The sequence below is a fragment of the Antennarius striatus genome, chromosome 15 (genome assembly GCF_040054535.1).
Source record: "Antennarius striatus isolate MH-2024 chromosome 15, ASM4005453v1, whole genome shotgun sequence".
NCBI lineage: Eukaryota > Metazoa > Chordata > Actinopteri > Lophiiformes > Antennariidae > Antennarius > Antennarius striatus.
In genome coordinates, this window is record NC_090790.1 from 20,160,939 (window position 1) to 20,179,350 (window position 18,412).

The following is an 18,412-nucleotide window of genomic DNA, read 5'->3' on the forward strand; positions in this document are numbered from 1 at the left end:
ATGCCAGGAAGATACATACTAGCTAATAGCCAATGGCAGAGCAGCCATGAGAATAAGAGTATCAGCCCATACTGTATTTTTACCTTTTGTAAGTTGAAATTTCTTTTGTTACTAGAGGCAATATTTTCCTGCTGAGAAATTTCTTAATTATAAAATTTCGTTAAGTAGAGACATTCGTAAGTAGAGGTACCACTGTATATGCAATTAAATATGGAGGGGGGGGCCACATTGGGCCCGCGGGCCTCAGTTTGGGGACCACTGATGTAGAAGTATCAAAATCCTGAAAGGCCGACTGAATTATATCTGATAAACCTGGGAATAAAGGGTTAAATTCTGGTCACCGTTCAGGATCAATAAAAGGAGAAATATCAATTCGTTAAAAATGACCAAAAAAATTCCTGCATATGTTTGATATGCGAACCAGATGGACACGCAGTGAGAAAGCTGCATCACGAATGAGGAAACACTTTAAGAGAAACTACTAGTTTTATTTTTGTGTCCACAATAAAAACAGTATTAACAGTCAACAGTCAGAACAAGCAGAGGAAATGTGCTGAAGGTAACTTCATTACTAACAGTCTGTACAGTCAGAGACGCAGAGCGCTGCGTCAGGGCTGGTTTGACCAACGCAACACAACTCAATAATTTATCCTCTTCACTTACGTTGTGTAATACTGTTGTTCTTCACTTCCAAAATGATTGACATAATTCCTTCGTGTAATTCTACGACTTCAAACATTCTTCATGAAATCCTTCTATTTGAATTGTCTTCCTTCTTTTATGTAACGGAATCACACTATGCATAAAATAAACAGCAAAAAAAATCACAAACATCTACATAGACGGTGTTACAGCTTCTCCACTATTGTCTGTTTTAGTCACAGCTGATCACTCGTGTGCTTGTGTCGGTGAGGAGCTGCACGTTTGAAATGATTAAACTAAACATACGAGCGGTAATAAAAGCCGGGGCTCATCACAGTTCAAATGAAATCGTTCTGCAGCATTTTACAAATTTATTAAAAGGCACCTGACGTCTTCTATTTCCACCAGACTTAAGCGGAAAAAAACGGCTCACAATAGTCGTTACGACAAACAGCTGTTTCACAAGATATGTGAAAACTAAAAGGCAACACAATCCGGTAAGTGATCGTTTAAAGGCACGACTTTTTGAACCTCCAGGCGCTTTTAAGTTGAAATGGTGGGACGACGGATTGATGACAGGTTTCACCCGTGTGGCGTTGAGCACCGACGGCGCTCAGGACTTAGACAACAGCATCACAAAAGCAGATTAATGAATGAAGACGAGATTAGTTTTGTTAGAAAGGACAGCAAACACTGTGGACACACAGAATCAGTCGTGTGTAAATCATGCGGACGGGCGATCGCGCTTTAGTTTGAGGCGTTTCTCGTTCCGCTTCAACAGGAAATGACTTCATATTTTACATAAAAACAAGTGATCCAGACTGTACAACGTTTTTGTCTTCTGATTGTGTACACGTACACACCCCCACACACACGTGTTGTAGGATGTGCACGAGTACCAATCTTCGGCTAATGCGTTCCACCCGTAGCGCACTTCCTGATGCCGTCAGCCAATAGAATGCACGTACGGTGTCACGTGACTGCCTACTAAAAATCCGCAATGAGGTTGATACACGAATGCGCGAGGGCGCACTGTACAGTGCGCGAATACAAAAAACGACGAGTCGTGAAACGGGTTTGGTGGCGTCGACTCGCTGATGAAACGGAGACGTTAATACTGAAGGTTTGCGTCGCGCCTCAAAGGCCCCTGAGTGACGTCACAGTGTGTGGACTTCCTGGTCCCGCCCCCGTTACGAAGCACCTGAAGACCCGACCCGTCAGCGATTCATTTCGGTTTCGTTTTTTTTGGGAGGGGGGGACACGACCTAGAATTTCTGTGGCTTGAACTGAGTACGTACAGCACATCGGGTTTGGGACGGAAATGTGTTCCCCCGTCCTGAAATGTCAAATTATAAAGTAATAATTCAGTTCAAGTCCCAATTTTATAACTGAGTTAATTAATAACCTCCTTCCCACCCCTCAATGACACCCCCCCCCCACCGCCTCATCAAGCCTGCGGGTCAGATTTTTCTGTTAAACCGATGAAGGTCCCGTTCTGGGGGTCGTTCTTCTCCTTGTCGCTGACGGGGCAGTAGGACGTGTCGTCCTCCGTGGACGTCTGCAGGAGAGACCGGGATACAAAAATCATTTATTACCCCTGCAGTCAGACAGGAGTCGACTTCCTGTCGACACGTTTACGATAAAAAGAGGAAAACTTTAGAGGAGAGGTCAACCCAAAGAAAAAACAGAGGATGCATTTAAAGAATCTAGATTATAACTGCGCTGTTCCCTCGAGAGGTAAGAGTTAGGTTGTATGCCTGTCAAGACCGTAGATCAAAACGCAAGAATAATTAACCGCACGACTACTCTTACAGTAAACACAATCAAATGAGAGTAGCTCAAATGAGAGTGTATCAAGGCTTTGGCTAACACGTGACATGTATACACACAGCCCCACTAATCCTGATAAACTGACCAACACAACTCTTGACCTGAAAGAAAGAAAAAAAAAAAAGATTTCATCCTCAAACTTCAATGTTTTTTCTTTGAAATTAAATATTATAACCTTTGGTCCGACTTAGGGTGCAGGATACGTCCCTGGAAACACCCCGATCATGGATGAGATACATACAAGATGAAACAAGGCAGTCAAGAGACTGCATCATCCTGCGACACCCCTGAATTCAAAATTTTACCCTGACCTACATCATCACATGTTTTTACCTCTGGCTTCCTGGAAATGTTGCTTTTTGTTGTGTGATTATATCTCATCAGGTTCTAATTTCCATCCCCTCACCTCCCTGAATGGAACGCCTTTTGTTTCATCTGTCTTATCGGGTTTCTCAGATATGTGCAAAAAAACATTACAAAGGTAGAAATTTGACCTTGACCTAGATTACTCAAGGTTTGATCTACTTTCTTGTGAACTTTCTTACGTCCAGAAAAGCGCAATTACAACATAGATGATAAAGAGGAGCAGAAGCATGGATAAAGCCAGTAACTCTATAGACTTACAGCATAGAGAGCCTTGGTAAACACAATGCGCTTAGCTTCGTTCTGCACAGACACAAACACATGCAGTGCCGTTAGTGTGACGCCAAGCAACCGCATGAATTACGTCAAAACGGGAACGACTCGTTGGGATAAAAAATGACAATGACGAGCGGTTAATGAGAGAGAAGAAACCCGGCGGGACGTGATGTCATACCTTCTGTTGGCGCGCCCGGATCAGAAGGACGATGAAGGCCGCCAGCGTGATGGCGCCCAGCCCCACGATGATGAGTGGGAAGTTGGACCCGAGCGAGACGATCAGCAGCAGCTTCTGCAGTTTGGCCGCAGACGCGTCGTCGATCACCACGCTCTGCATCAAAAGGTGGTTAAGAACGTACGCGTTCAGCTCCGAACCGCCACGACACGCAGATCCTCCAGGCCGGCGCCGGGGGGCGGAGCAAACGGTGCGTTGTTTACATCTGAGACTAAATTCAAACTGCTTTCTGTAAGTAGTTCTAGTATGTTTTGTGTTTTTTACCTCATTGAGGAACATGACAGGAAAGATGGTTTCATTCACGGTCCGGGTTTTCCTGTTAGGATACAGATCACAATCACAGTATGGACACGTGTCAACAACAACAACAACAACAATAATAATACAGTAGAACCTGAGATACGAGTTGATTCCGTTCCATTACTGAACTGTAAGGCAAACGATATTTAACCATTTAAAATAACTGAAATCATTTTAATCCATTCCAGCCTTGTAAAATAGGCCCAAACGTCCTACATTATGAAAAACAACATATTGTTATCAACCAACAGACACGCAGACTTTACCTGTGTGTAATTAATTATTTATAAGTTACGTAAACAATGATAAAGAATGAAAAGAAACACAAAAGTCAGGAGAACACACGAGCTACGTCTTTACTCCACCAACGAGAACGAGATCCGGTCTCACTGATGTCGTATCCATCCGCCAACTTCTATCTCGGATTTTCCTCATATGTTGAAAAAAAATATGGACAAAGCTACGACCCCTATCTCAAACAACTCGTATCTCGAGGTACTACTGAAATAGTAATAATAATAATAATAATAATAATGAGACTCACGGGAATCCGAGGATCCTGCTGAGCAGGATGTTGACTTGTGCTCTCTTGTTCGCCCTCACAATCACTCCTGTGGTCTAAACAGAAAATAAAGACATCATTGATGTAAAGATTACTGCAGCATCACAAAACATGTCAAAGTCAAATCTACAGTTTCAAGAGGCAAAGTTCTATCGTGCTAGTTCAGTTTCTACTAGTTCTGTACTATTAGTTCTGTACTACTGCCTTGCTGCCAGCAGGTGGCGCCACGGTGCTTCGATGGCGTCCTGGAGGTGAACCTCTGCAGCGTTTGAAGGTGGAGGCTCACCGGGTTCAGGTCCAAGAACGTCTGGTGGTGGCGGCTCTGGGGGGCCATTCCTCCGATGGCGGCCACGTATTTCTCATCCGCCAGGTGAAAGTGAGGAAACGAGGCGACGACGGGGGCGCCTGAGGAGAAAGACCACCCACATGAAGCTGCTGTTACGACCGTGAAGACGTGTGACACGTATGGTCGCAGCTCACGGCGGTTCTGAGGGGAGACGACGTCGTGACAGGAAAGCTCTCATCGCTCAACAGGTTGACGACAACACGCCAACTGTGTTCGTCCAGATTTCCTGCTGTTGTGTCGTCCACTGAGAACTTTCGGAACGAGCGAAGATGGCGAGATATGATCTGGCCTTCGCCACGGGACGCTCGACTCGGGTCGGCCTTTTAAGGCAGACGAACAATAGAAACACGAACGACCTGCTAAACACATCTGGGCTCTGCTGATGTCCAGATAATGACACTTCCTTCCTCACGCCGGGAACAACACGACACCTCTGACCTCGGGACCACGCCGCTCCAGGGGGCGTGTGATCGCTCCACCTGCGCCACAGAAGCGAGACACAGGCGCAGATGGAGGGGCGATGGAAGTGGGGCAGAGGTGAAGGTTTTCCAGCTCTGCTGTTTGGCAGCGGATCTCAAACAGAAACAGCGCAGACCTGCAGTCACCTGAGAGGCCGTCGCCACGACGACAGCCAAGGTCACTGCAGGGCAAACACACACATTTGCATTAGGGTACGGTCGGCCGCGTTGTTCCAGCTCAACTTTGGAATTAGATTTTAAACACCTTTCTTTTTTGACTTTTTTTTAAAATTAAAATTGTTTTTTTGAAAAATAAAAAATACAAATTAAAAAAAAACTTATCTTCATGAAACAAAATAAAACACATTTTTTTAATGTTTGTCTTTGTTATTATTTAAATGTTCCTGACAGGGAACGATGACATCATCAATAGACGGGGCATTAAAAACAGGAACAGAATCAGGTGACAGGGCTTAAACCCCCCCCCGACGACGGTCAGATGGGGGGGGGGGTCACGTGGGTCATTTTGAGGACGCCAGAGTGCTAGGAAGGGAAGGGGGGTTGGGGGGGGTGGACTGATATGAGAGGCCTGAGACTCCGGAGCGAGTCGAGTCGAGAGCAGCCGAAACAAAAAAGCTGATCCGGTGAAGCTTTCGGGTCAAAGGTCAGGAGGTCAGACGGGTTACCTTTACGACAGGGGCTGACTTTCAGGACGCCGGTTCCCAGACACTCCTGGGGTTTGACGCAGAAGCCCTCGTTGGCCGGGTTCTCCTCCTTGCTGGCCAAAACGGAGCGAGGAGGCGTGAAGCGGTAGGCGGGGATCCCCTTCACCTCCACGTCCTTCTCGAACTCCATGTAGATGGACCTGCAGCGGCAACGAGACACGGAATTCTGTTCCTGATGATCAAATGCCACGCCCTCTTGACCTCTGGTTACCATGGCGCTTTGCTTTCATCGCTCAGCGATTTAATATCAGTGTGTTGTCATATCGTAGCCTGGATATTGAGGTTCTATTCTGAGACTAGGGATGAAGAGTCGCTACAGAAAACATGGAAGCTCGTCAGCCAATAGGATTGGAGAACAAGGCTTGCAGCTCAGTGCTCCACATGGTCCCACACCTGCACAGGTGACCTGAGCAACCGAGAGGAGGATATAACAGGACATACACACACGTCTGCGGCTTGACTAAGTCAACAGTAAAGTGCAAACACAGTGCTCACTCTGCTGCCGTCGTCGACCAATCAGCTTCGCCCGCCTCGGGGAGCGGAGGCTTCTGTTCACGTTGAACGCAACGCTGTGCCCCAATCCCGTTGGGACGTGGGCTTTCATTTGGTTCGCGTGGAGGAATCGTCACTTCCTCTGTGAGCGTTGGATGCTCGTTGTTTCACAACTTTGACAGAACGACCCCCACACCCCCCATGGGCGGGGCCTTTCCTCTGAGTATCTGCACTTCTGCTTTGCTCAAGGAATCCCAACGATCTCCGTGCAGAACAAAGGCGTCCACACACTGTCTGCCAAAAGCCCGGGGGCGTCGCAGCGCTTTGCTACGCAGCCCACCAATCAAGCAACAATAATGTGGTGACCTTTCCCTCGACCTTCGAGACGGACGCCAAGAAACGATCCTAATGTGGTTCTTCCCTCGGAGACGGAAGACTCTCTGAGTGTAGAGTATGAGACGATCAATGAAGTATCTATCTGTCTATAGATCGATCGATCAATCGATCAATCTTCTCATTATAGGGGGTCAGAAAACAAAACCCTTGATGACACCTGCCGTTTTTTATTAATTCTAACACATAATCTATTTATGTGTTACTTTAGTTTTTATAGTAGTTATGACATTTAAATGACCTCAGATGTCACTGCTCAAAAATACTAAAGTAATGTCATTACTACCAGTAATGACATTACTTTAGTATTTAGAATAGTAATGAGATTACTTTAGTATTTAGAGTAGTAATGACATTACTTTAGTAGAGTAGTAATGACATTACTTTAGTATTTAGAGTAGTAATGACATTACTGTAGTATTTAGAGTAGTAATGACATTTAAATGACCTCAGATGGAGATTATAGATTGAAATTTAAAAAATAACGTCTTACGAACAATTCAACTTACAAACAACCTCCAAGAACCTGTTGTGTTTGTAGGTTCTAGGACTTCCTGTGATGGTTCTATTATTTCTACGCAACAACCTTACCCGATGTGTGTGTTTGTGAGTGGGTGTGTATTTACACACCTCTGTTCTCACTTATTATATTAGAATTCAAGGTTTTGAACTTGGAAACTCACAAACTTCCACTCAGGAAGGATTTGAGGAGTAAAATGATTCAAAGAAAATATTAAAAAATATTTTTAAATTGAACTTTTAAGTTAAAGCTCACGGCTGGAAAAAAGCTTCGTTGTACGTGAGGAAGCCGGCGAGCGGTCTGAATGACGACACCTGTCCGCCGCTCATCACCGTCACGAGGTCACGAGGTCACGAGGATCAGCTGTCGGCTACTGGAACAAAGGTTCTCCGTCCTGACGGGACGTCCAGTTCTGGTTTGTCCTCCAGAGCGGCGCCAGATGACATTAAAGTGAACACACGTGTTAAGAGAGCGTGCTAACGGTAGACACGTATGATTTAAGGGATCGTTTCCTCTGCTGAACCACAGGAAACCAGGAGGGAGTCGTCCCTTCGGTCACAATGAGGCGCTGCTAAGTGGGTGAAGGAGGAAACATGTGGGAGTCCCATCAGGGCCACGCCCCTCTCAAAAAGAGCCACGCCCCTCTCAAAAACAGGAAGACGTCTAAAATCTAAACCGCGAGCGTCAGCAGCGAAACTTATTCCTGGTATCGATGGGATAAACCGACCACATGCGGCCAGCCCGTCTCCCACGGCAACCATAATGAAACTTATTAGTTCCCATCAGTCAACAACAGAAACCTCAACAACAAGAACCCCCCCCACCAGGAATCTGAGGCCAAATCGATGCAACGCTTCCCGTCTTCAAGCCCCATCACTTTCAGGCTGGCGTGTTCGTGGCTCAGAGGGCGGGGCTTCAGGGTGACCACATCACCTGTGGAGCCGCTGGGAGTGGAACGAGACGCGTTACCACCCCTAACAGGGGATGGGGGGGGGGCACCGCAAATAGACCAGCCTTCACAACAACAACAGCCAAGTGTAAACCACCCCGGGAGCAAAGTTAACCCCCCAGGAGCAGCTAATCCAACACACCTGAGCATAACCACCAATCAGAGCCCCAGGGGGGGGGTGTCTGAAAGAGCCTTGGCAGCACTTTGTTGGTTTCAGGTGCGACCCAAAAGGAGGGAGGAGAAAGTAAAACGCCAGGTTTAAATCAGGGTTAGGAGTGGGGTACCTGCAGAGGGGTGGGCGTGGGGTACCTGCATAGGGGTGGGCGTGGGGTACCTGCAGAGGGGTGGGCGTGGGGTACCTGCATAGGGGTGGGCGTGGGGTACCTGCAGAGGGGTGGGTGTGGGGTACCTGCAGAGGGGTGGGCGTGGGTACCTGCATAGGGGTGGGTGTGGGGTACCTGCATAGGGGTGGGCGTGGGGTACCTGCATAGGGGTGGGCGTGGGGTACCTGCATAGGGGTGGGCGTGGGGTACCTGCAGAGGGGTGGGCGTGGGGTACCTGCAGAGGGGTGGGCGAGGGGTACCTGCAGAGGGGTGGGCGTGGGGTACCTGCAGAGGGGTGGGCGTGGGGTACCTGCAGAGGGGTGGGCGTGGGGTACCTGCAGAGGGGTGGGCGTGGGGTACCTGCAGAGGGGTGGGCGTGGGGTACCTGCAGAGGGGTGGGCGTGGGGTACCTGCAGAGGGGTGGGCGTGGGGTACCTGCAGAGGTCCGGGGTGAAGATGTAAATCCGCTCGTCTTTGCTCAGCAGCGGATGGAAGGCGCTCCCGTCCGTCCCGTTGATGCTGTTGCTTTGGTTGGATGTCCAGAAAGTCAGCTGACTGCAAAAACAAGGACGTGTGAGTCCGACGGGTCGCAGCCCACAATAACAACAACAACAACACACAGAGCTGAGCGAGCCGCTCTCGATGCCGACGCCGTTATCGTCTCCATCTTAATAACGGTGGATTAAAATGCTCTGATGATCAAATCGTGGTTGAAAAACGGGGGCAATTAGAGGGAAGAGGGCGATTAACGGGACTAGAAAGGGTTTATCCCCCCCGGAGAAGGACATCCTGAACGCCAGGACGTCCTGCCCCGCCCAGCAGCTGGAGGTTTGGTTGGAAATCCAATGGTTGGACATGAAGTTCAAACAGCGAGGGAGCGTGTTTGCAGGGGGGCGTGGGGGGGCAGTGATACCTTTGGCCTGCCCACGTGTCCACGCGGCCGTAATCCAGGTAGTTGTCCTGTCCGGTGTGGTAGACCATCTCTCCAGCGTTGCTCCCATTTTTCTGCACAGACCCAGAGGATTATGGGATTAAAACCAAGCACGAACCAGAACCGAGGCAGTCAGAGATTGCATCATCCCGTGACACCCCCGAATTTTATCCTGACCTACTTTCATTGATCAGGGTCATTTAATAAAAGATCCAACATGTAACTGCTGCATTGTATTTATCATCAGGTTTCAGAGATATGTACCTAAAAAGGTATAAAAGTGAAAATTTGACCTTGACTTAGTTTTTCAAGGTCAAGGTTGTGATCTAATTCTCATCCCCTTGCCTCTCTGAATATAACGCCTTTTGTTTCGTCTTTTTATCGTATCCGGTTCCTGAGATATGTGCAGAAATATCTCAAGATAGAAAATATCTCAGACCATAACCCTAACCCTGACTCACGCTGGCCTTCTCCCTCGTTTTTCCATCCTAATCCGGTTCCTGAGTGTACAAAAGTTGAAAATTGACCTTGACCTAGTTTTTTCAGGGTCAAGGTCATCATCTCATCTTCATCCCCTGTGCTGCCTGAGTAATGTGCTTTTTGTTCCATCTTTCTATCTGCAACAGTTGCGAAGATATTTGGTGGACGAATGAACGGACGAACACACGAACACTGACGATCACAATACATCACCGCTTTGAAGCGGGACGTGACCACCAGCTACCCACAAACCCCAGCTGTGCGTACCTTGTACATGAGACCGAAGACCTTTTCCACTTCACGATTGGTGGCCGAGACCCGGACCAGTAGAGGGTCTTCGTAGCCCCACAGCAGTTCGTCCACAGAGCGAGTGGTGAAGAGGCCGCTGCCCAGAGAGTTCATCAGGATGGACACGAAGTTGGCCTTCCAGAAACTCCCCTTCAACTTGGTCATCACCGCCTGGAAGGGGGGCGGGGCGGGGGACCGTAAACCTCACGCACACGCGTGTAGGACTCCCCACTTTCCCCTACCGACTCACCCACGCAGGGATGTTGACGGTGGTGATTCTATCCACCGCTGGGTCGCCCACGGACTTGTCACTCAGGAACACAAAGGTCTTGGTGGTGTGGGCGGAGACCTTGGAGGCGTTTTCCACGGCGCTCACGTTCTCCTTGTACCTGTACTCCCTGTGGGAACACGATGAAATCACCAGCGAAGCTTTCAGCATCGTTCCCGAAGCGGCTAAACGGCACTTGCACCAGAAGTAGCTAGCAGCAGTTAGCAACTAGCAGCTAGCAGCTAGTTTTGGTCAAACTTTCTTCCTCTTTCTCTTCCAGTTAATTTTTCAGTTCATTTCTTTTTCTTACTTTATTTGTTTTTGTTTGTTTGTAAAAGTCTGAATCAACCGATCATCTTTTGTAAAGCATTTAATCACATCTACAGACGTTCTGAAATATCTAAACTATTAAAAAATCCAACTTAAAGCCAACGCCGCCGGCGGTGTGTTCAGTGTCAATTATTAAAGTGGGACGTTTGTGTGTTCTTCCTACCTGTAGGTGTAGGGGCCGACCTGCTGGACCTGAGGCTTGGCCCCCTCCAGGAACTCGTCCACGTTAGTCACGTTGAAGAAGAAGAACTCCATGAAGACAGGAGGGGGCGGGGTTTTCCACGACTCAAACACTTTGCTCCCGCTCACCAGGACGATCTCCTGGGGGGGGGGGGGGCGTGGACAGAACAAGGGGGTCAGAGGTCAATGAAATCAAACGCAAAATCAAACTTGAAACCTCACAGAACATCGGATCCACCGAAGGAAAACAAACTCGAACTCAAACCGACGTCATCAATCTGTTCCTGGTAAAAACAACCCCGAGGAAAAACAACCTCGGGGGGTCGAGGAGGCGTCGGTGGGCGGGGGCGTTTAGACAGAGTACTGGCTGCACACATGAATGGTATTAGAGGAGACCCTTCCACTCTTTCATTGTCAGCGGTTACCAACGACAACGGACACTCGGGTCCAGAGGGAGGCGTGTCATGTGACGCGGCGGGCCGGATGCCCACTGGCCGCTCAGGACGGTGACCTTAACGATCGGGGGCCACATTCCTCCGGAGCAAACCTGGCGAGGCCCCCGTCGCCCGGCAGAGACGCAAACCCGTAACCTCCCGCCTCATGACACAGGATGTTTCAAAAAAAAGTCCCGCCATCGCCTCTGGGAACCCCGAGTTGCCCCAGGAATCTACCGAGGGGGGTTGGGGGGGTGGATTAGTATTTCTTTTGACAACACATCAAGCAGAAATCTCTCTCTGGCCTAATTGTGTCGGATTTGTGTTCAACTTAAAGGCACGATATAAGCCAAGGGGAGCTGAACATGCCAAAAGCCCCATTATTTTTTGCCCCCACCCCTATCTGGAGTCCCTTCTGTCTGTCCAGAGACAAAAGTTTCGTCCAGCAGTCAAGGACAATAAAGCTGTCACCTTAGATCGAAGAAAGAACAGTTTTTTTCCGCGTCGTCCTTGAACACTTCACAACAAACCAACATGGCGACCCCCCAACTCCCCCGCCCCCAGCGGGCGTCCTGAAGTAACTCAGGAAAAACAGGAACAGGCAACCCTCTCATCTCAGCGCCGGCCGGTACCGCGCACACACACCACTCCCGATGTGAAAACATGCAGCAGGTGAACACACAAACACGCCTGCTGCTGGCGCTTTGATGTCAGACACGGAAGCCGCCGGCATCGGATGCTCCAAACGGGGTCGCCACGGCAACAACGTTCTCGCGACCCTCGACCTTGTCGAGAGTCGCTTTATGTTTATGTTCCAGTTTGCTATAACGCGTCCGCAGGAGGCGAGGAACCCGGTCCCTTCAGGAGGAAGAGGAGTTTGGATCAACGTCTATGTTTTTAAAACTTTACGTTTCAGCTGAAACTTCCGGAACAATTCGTCCACTTCGACATCATTTATGACTAGAATCGCCGTGCTCCCTGTCAGCATCGCCTCGCTGGCGGGTTGTGGCGTTACGACCCCTCATGAATCGTGTGAGGAGCTGCCAACCCGGTCCGTTTCCCAGTGATGCCGGTGTGAAAGAGGCCGAGAACACAAAGACCGTCTGCTGCTGGGAGGGTAACCATGGAATGAGATCAGTCATGCTGGGGCAACAGGGGCAAGGGAGGAACTCCATCTGGGGGAGATAAAGCACTCTTCCCGGCAGGGAGGCAAACGTGTGCGTCCACATGCGTGTGTAAGATACACATGTGAAACCATGTAGGAGCAACGCAACAAACACCAGACAACTAGGACCTCCAGACACGAACTGGGCTTCAGGACACCCCCGCGTGTTGGCGGATGGATACGACATCAGTGAGACCGGATCTCGTTCTTGTTGGTGGAGTAAAGACGTAGTTCGTGTGTTCTCGTGACTTTTGTGTTTCTTTTCATTCTTTATCATTGTTTACGTAACGTTTTACAAGCCTGAAACGGATTTACATGATTTTCGCTATTTTAGGTTGAATGTTGTTTGACTTGCAGCTCATTCACGATTGAACTTGTATCTCAGGTTCTACTGCAAATTGCCGACACACACACGGCCATGCAACACCACTAACCCACTAACCAACACAGCCCCCCCCCCCCTTCCATTTGCCTTCTAATTTTACATGTGGTGACACCCCTGCCTGACACCGCCTGAAGGCGACAGACCAACCGACAAGAGTAAAGTAAATGCTGAATCTGTCGTGTTTTTAATGGTGGTGTCAACAAGAGGCTTGAAGTGTGTCTGGATCCCCACAGCTGGTAACTAAAAAGAAACTGAATGCAGCAGAGAAGCAGGTGTTCACACAACCAACACAACCAACACAACCAACACAAGCAAGGGTGCGTTGAGGCCCGCAGGCCGTTTTGAAACGCTTCCTCCAGGAAGGCTTTGAACTTCACCAATTCATCTTAAATACTTAAATCCAAGAAATGTGTGCCCTGCTGCAAACTGGGCTCATTACTGTAAAAGTAAAAAACAACCATTAAAGCACATGAGACGGAATGGATTCAAACGTCTCGTCCATTTTATAGCGTTTTTTTCTTTTTCAGGCTGTTATTATAAACCAAACACGACGCATCTGCTCAGCTGAAACCACAGCTGGACTTCCGTCACCCCTCCTCCTGTTTTAGCTAACATGAGACCATATGAGTGTGTGTGTGTGGGGGGGGGGGCAAGCTAAGCTAATGGTACGTGTCACTTATCAAGCTAGCCTCGCTGGCTAACTGGTGCTACTGGTGATGGAGCTGTAAAACCACAAGGAACACTTTGCACAAACCAAAATGGGAGGAAAGCATCTCGCAGCCCATTAGTGTTCCTGATGGAGCCACAAGGAGAACAGAAAGAATCCACCATTGAAGAAAATTCAACCTTCGCTTATTTGTATTTCAGCGGTGGTCAAATTTTTCCCACGAGTCAGAAACTTTTTTCTTGCTATGTGCTGATTCTTTTTTCTCTGGATCTTTTCTGGAGTATTAAAAATATCAACCGATGCCAAAAACAACCCAAACCTCACTTATTCTTAGCTGTGGAATCCGCCCGGTAACCGCAGTCACATAATAACAGGTGCTGAGGGCATAAACACACATTAACGCTGATTTCCTCTCACTACCTGATGAAGCCCAGTAAAGCACCGACTACAGAGAACGGGCCGCCACCCGTCCTCCATCGCCATCAGCTGCTTATTAGAGCCACGCCCTGCTGGAGACGACACACAACCACCAATCACAGCAAACTGAAGGTCATATGAGTGCTTTTTAACTTAGTCAGAACTCGCCGTGTGATGTCATTATTATGTCATAAAGTATAAAACGCTAATGGGCTAAATATAGGAAGGATCAGGAGATTCAGCAAAAAATAGAAGCAGGAAACAGGAAGTCAGAAAGGAGAAACTGAACCAATTTCTGTTTCTTTTGGTCATGGAATAAGCTAACCCAGTGGTGCCCAAATCCCGGGTCCTGGACCGGTACGGTTCCGTGGGTCAGTCGGTACCGGGTCACACAGAAACAATCCAGAACTTCCATCATTTCTGTTTTCTTTCTGAACGATGTTTAGTTCTAAAAGCGTGGATTCTCTCCTCCAAGTCGGTCTATGAGTCACTCTTGACGCTTGTGGAGATGCTTGCCTCGGTCACATGACCACCTTCTTACAGGGGCCGCTAACACAGAACACATTACTGCTAACCTGAAACTCCCAAACTAGCAGAACCAACCAGAAACAAACGTTGGCGTGTCGTTACGAGGATGCTGCTAATAAAGTTGATACAAACTGGATTCACCTTTTATTATTATTCTTATATAATATATTATTATTATATTTTATAAGATATTATATTATTATTGTAGTTGGAATAAAATAGTTTTTCTGCTGCGAAAAAAGTTGCTGACCGCTGAGCTAACTTTAGACAGGTGGCGCTATAGCCTACCTACTGCTAACATAAGTTAGCATTTGCTAGCATCACAAACAGCATGTTTGATATCATGTTTCATATCATCCCTATGAGCGTATATGTAGCTTGATAAACTTTCCATTGTGTAGCTTGTGTTTTGCCATGGAGGGGTCGGGGGGTGGGGGGCAGCTTTGCCTCTAGCAGCGCCCCTGGAGTGCAGCTAATGCTAACTCATTAATTACCCCTGACACCAACACCGTTAGTAACGATGAGGTCATCACAGACACGAAACTTCAATGAAAAGTTTAGCACGAACGGTGTTTTATTTACTTTTTTACCTTTTTGAGTCGGTTGTGCACCAACGTGCGGAAGGCTTGGGACAGAACCAAACCGATCCCGGTGACCAGCAGCACAGCGGAGACGATCCCGGTCGCGGTGATCGCGCAGGACCGCCGCGTCATGTTGGCAGGTGCGCGTGAGAGTCTCGAGGAAGAGAGGAGGCGTTCACGGTCCGGACGTCAGCGTCGTTCACCAGAACCCCGACTTGCCCTCCGCGCTGGTCCCCCTTTTGTTCTGGACACAAGTTGAAGTTTCTCTCCTGGGGTGTTTGTTTTCCTCTCCGGAGTCTCCCGGTGAGGAGCGGGGAGGAGTCCGTTCACTGGCGGGTCACGACTCCACACGTCCCGGACTGGAAGGGTGAACGAAAAGCGCACACAATGCAGAAATAAAGCGCTCCGGAGTTTTTGTAGGGGGGCACTGAAGTTTCTCCCGCCCTCAGCGCGAGGCGGCCGCTGATTGGCCGAGGGCGTCTGCGCCCCCTCAGGCGAGGCCCGCGAGCGTCTCCAGCTAGAAGGACGCCTAAATAGGCCATATTGGGGGAGTGGGGGGGGCGGGGGGTCATGTCCGTGAACTTTATTTAAAAAGTAGAAACGGAATGACGGGTAATAATGATGTAATAGACATTAACATCATCAGCACGTGCCCCACGTTCACACCCACTCCTGATGAAACTGCAACGTCACAGACTCACAACTTTGTGTGTTTGTGGACGTGACGTCATGACCCGTACCCCGTGTTATGGTGGCTGCCACACTAAATAGAGCTGATGATACCGCGTCAAATGATGACGTCATCCTGACTGAGCTTCTAGTTTGGTTTTGAACGTGAACCAGACATTCCCTCCTGGGGATTAATAAAGTATGATTTCTGTCTTTTCTTTCTTACATTTTATTTCATTAAGTTTCTCCGTTAATCCACCAACAGTTAACATCAACGAGTAAAACATTCGGAGTTCAGCGTTAATTTCAGTTAATGCTTCCAGGCAGAAACCTGACCAGCCAACATCGGTTCCTACATCATTTAGTTCCTACTGGAGGACAACATTGGTTCCTACATCATTTAGTTCCTACAGGAGGACAACATTGGTTCCTCCATCATTTAGTTCCTACAGGAGGACAACATTGGTTCCTACATCATTTAGTTCCTACAGGAGGACAACATTGGTTCCTACATCATTTAGTTCCTACAGGAGGACAACATTGGTTCCTCCATCATTTAGTTCCTACAGGAGGACAACATTGGTTCCTACATCATTTAGTTCCTACAGGAGGACAACATTGGTTCCTACATCATTTAGTTCCTACAGGAGGACAACATTGGTTCCTACATCATTTAGTTCCTACAGGAGGACAACATTGGTTCCTACATCATTTAGTTCCTACAGGAGGACAACATTGGTTCCTCCATCATTTAGTTCCTACAGGAGGACAACATTGGTTCCTACATCATTTAGTTCCTACAGGAGGACAACATTGGTTCCTACATCATTTAGTTCCTACAGGAGGACAACATTGGTTCCTACATCATTTAGTTCCTACAGGAGGACAACATTGGTTCCTACATCATTTAGTTCCTACAGGAGGACAACATTGGTTCCTACATCATTTAGTTCCTACAGGAGGACAACATTGGTTCCTACATCATTTAGTTCCTACAGGGGGACAACATTGGTTCCTACATCATTTAGTTCCTACAGGAGGACAACATTGGTTCCTACATCATTTAGTCCTACAGGAGGACAACATTGGTTCTTACATCATTTAGTTCCTACAGGAGGACATCATTGGTTCCTACATCATTTAGTTCCTACAGGAGGACAACATTGGTTCCTACATCATTTAGTTCCTACAGGAGGACAACATTGGTTCCTACATCATTTAGTTCCTATGGTTGTGTGTAACTGCGAGTATTCGCATCTATGAATGTTCGTATCTATGGTTGTTCGCATCTATCAATGTTAGCATAAACGAATGTTCGTAAGTCGGATGTTCATATCTTGGGGACTTGTGGTAAACGCCGCTGTTGAATGGCTCCAACAGATAAAAGTCATTTAACATAAATAGTAATGTCTAAGTGTCCATCAAACATCCCAACAATGCTGGGGTGCATTTGAGGACGAGTACCACGGGAGCTGAAGGTGGAGCCGGTGTCCCTGAATGTTTGGCTCTGTTTGTTTCCATCCGTCTTTATTGGGCGTTGTTGTGCTTGTACTTCTATCCTCCTGTATGTTATTCTTGGATCGACAAGGACGTTTGGAGGGAATGGCTCAGAAGTCCTCCAAAGGCCTCGTTGCTGTAGATTCTGTGTTTTTCTCCTGCTTTACCCTTCCAGACAGAACTCCTGTTGTGTTTACTACATCTTCTAGAAACTCTTTTTCTAGATTAAATAGTGTAAATGAACTGGAGCTCCGCTACCTCAGCTAGTTCTGCTAGCTCTGCTAGCTGTGCACCCAAAGATCTTTGGGAGAACTTTTGCAAATTGGAACGTCACAACTCTGCTATGATTGGCTAAAGTACGTATCACTTGGCCGAACAGTTCGGCAAAAATAAATTCACATCTAAGTTTAGCTTCTCACACATTTATCACAACAACGTGAGAAAAAAACTACCTGAAATGATAGAAACTGTATTTAGGAAAACGTTATTTGACGTAAGTAATGCACAAACACACCAATCACCACAGTCAGCTGGGCAGCCAATCAGATTCCAGAGCCTCCTTTTGGACACGACCCCACATGAGAGTTGATAATCAGGAAAACAGAACGTTTGGAAGTCCTTTAAATTTTAAAATTGGGGCGGCACCGTGGCACAAGGCGGTGGCCCCGCAATCCACTGGCCCAGAGTGTACCCTCCCTCACACCCCCAATGGGCTGGGGTAGGCTCCAGCCCCCCCACAATCCACGACTAACTATGGCAGGATTGGCAGTATTTAAAATGGATGCATGAAATTTGATCAGGCGACTAAACCGACGACCTCGTGTGACCTCAGGGGGAGGAGACTGTTCAACAAAGAGGAAGTTGAACCGTCGTGCTCCTGAACGGAAGGACAGAACAAAATGATGACTGTATCTTCATCCAACACTCAGACAGGCCAGAGAGATGTCTTCATCATATGACTTCAAGTAAATCATCTGGACAAGCTCTCCTCTGTTGTTTCATGTCGGCCTTGAAGCAACATTTATCCGACGGAATGTAGAAAACAGATCCTCCCCCCGTAGTCGTTCCTCCTCCGCACGCTGGAGATCTGACGTCCCCCACGTCTTTAACCACTTCTCGATCAAATATACACGTTCCTGAACCTTCATCGTCAACGAGCAGCGACCACACAAAACCAA

General features: G+C 47.9%; 1 protein-coding gene across 2 annotated transcripts; it reads right to left on the reverse strand.

Moving 5' to 3' along the window:
* Positions 1–467: 467 nt before the first annotated feature.
* Positions 468–15,467, reverse strand: LOC137608196 (lysosome membrane protein 2-like). Of its 2 annotated transcripts, XM_068334351.1 has the most exons (13): positions 15,078–15,467; positions 10,875–11,032; positions 10,364–10,511; positions 10,093–10,284; positions 9,328–9,419; positions 8,850–8,969; positions 5,699–5,877; positions 4,495–4,613; positions 4,191–4,264; positions 3,611–3,662; positions 3,290–3,442; positions 3,097–3,138; positions 468–2,200 (listed from the first exon to the last, which is right to left on the reverse strand). In XM_068334351.1, the coding sequence occupies exons 1-13, from the start codon at positions 15,198–15,200 to the stop codon at positions 2,090–2,092; spliced, it is 1,563 nt and encodes a 520-aa protein (XP_068190452.1). In that variant the 5' UTR covers positions 15,201–15,467; the 3' UTR covers positions 468–2,089. The 2 variants fall into 2 exon arrangements, with proteins under 2 accessions (XP_068190452.1, XP_068190453.1); XM_068334352.1 differs by lacking the exon at positions 3,097–3,138 and having other exon boundaries at positions 15,078–15,466.
* Positions 15,468–18,412: the final 2,945 nt, after the last annotated feature.

Coding starts and splice junctions, on each gene's coding strand:
- LOC137608196 (XM_068334351.1), bottom strand. CDS start 15,200: ATGACGCGGCGGTCCTGCGCGATCACCGCGACCGGGATCGTCTCCGCT. Junction 9,420..10,092: donor TCTTCGGTCTCATGTACAAG/GTACGCACAGCT, acceptor GGGTCTGTGCAG/AAAAATGGGAGCAACGCTGG. Junction 3,443..3,610: donor CTGTCATGTTCCTCAATGAG/GTAAAAAACACA, acceptor CTTTTGATGCAG/AGCGTGGTGATCGACGACGC.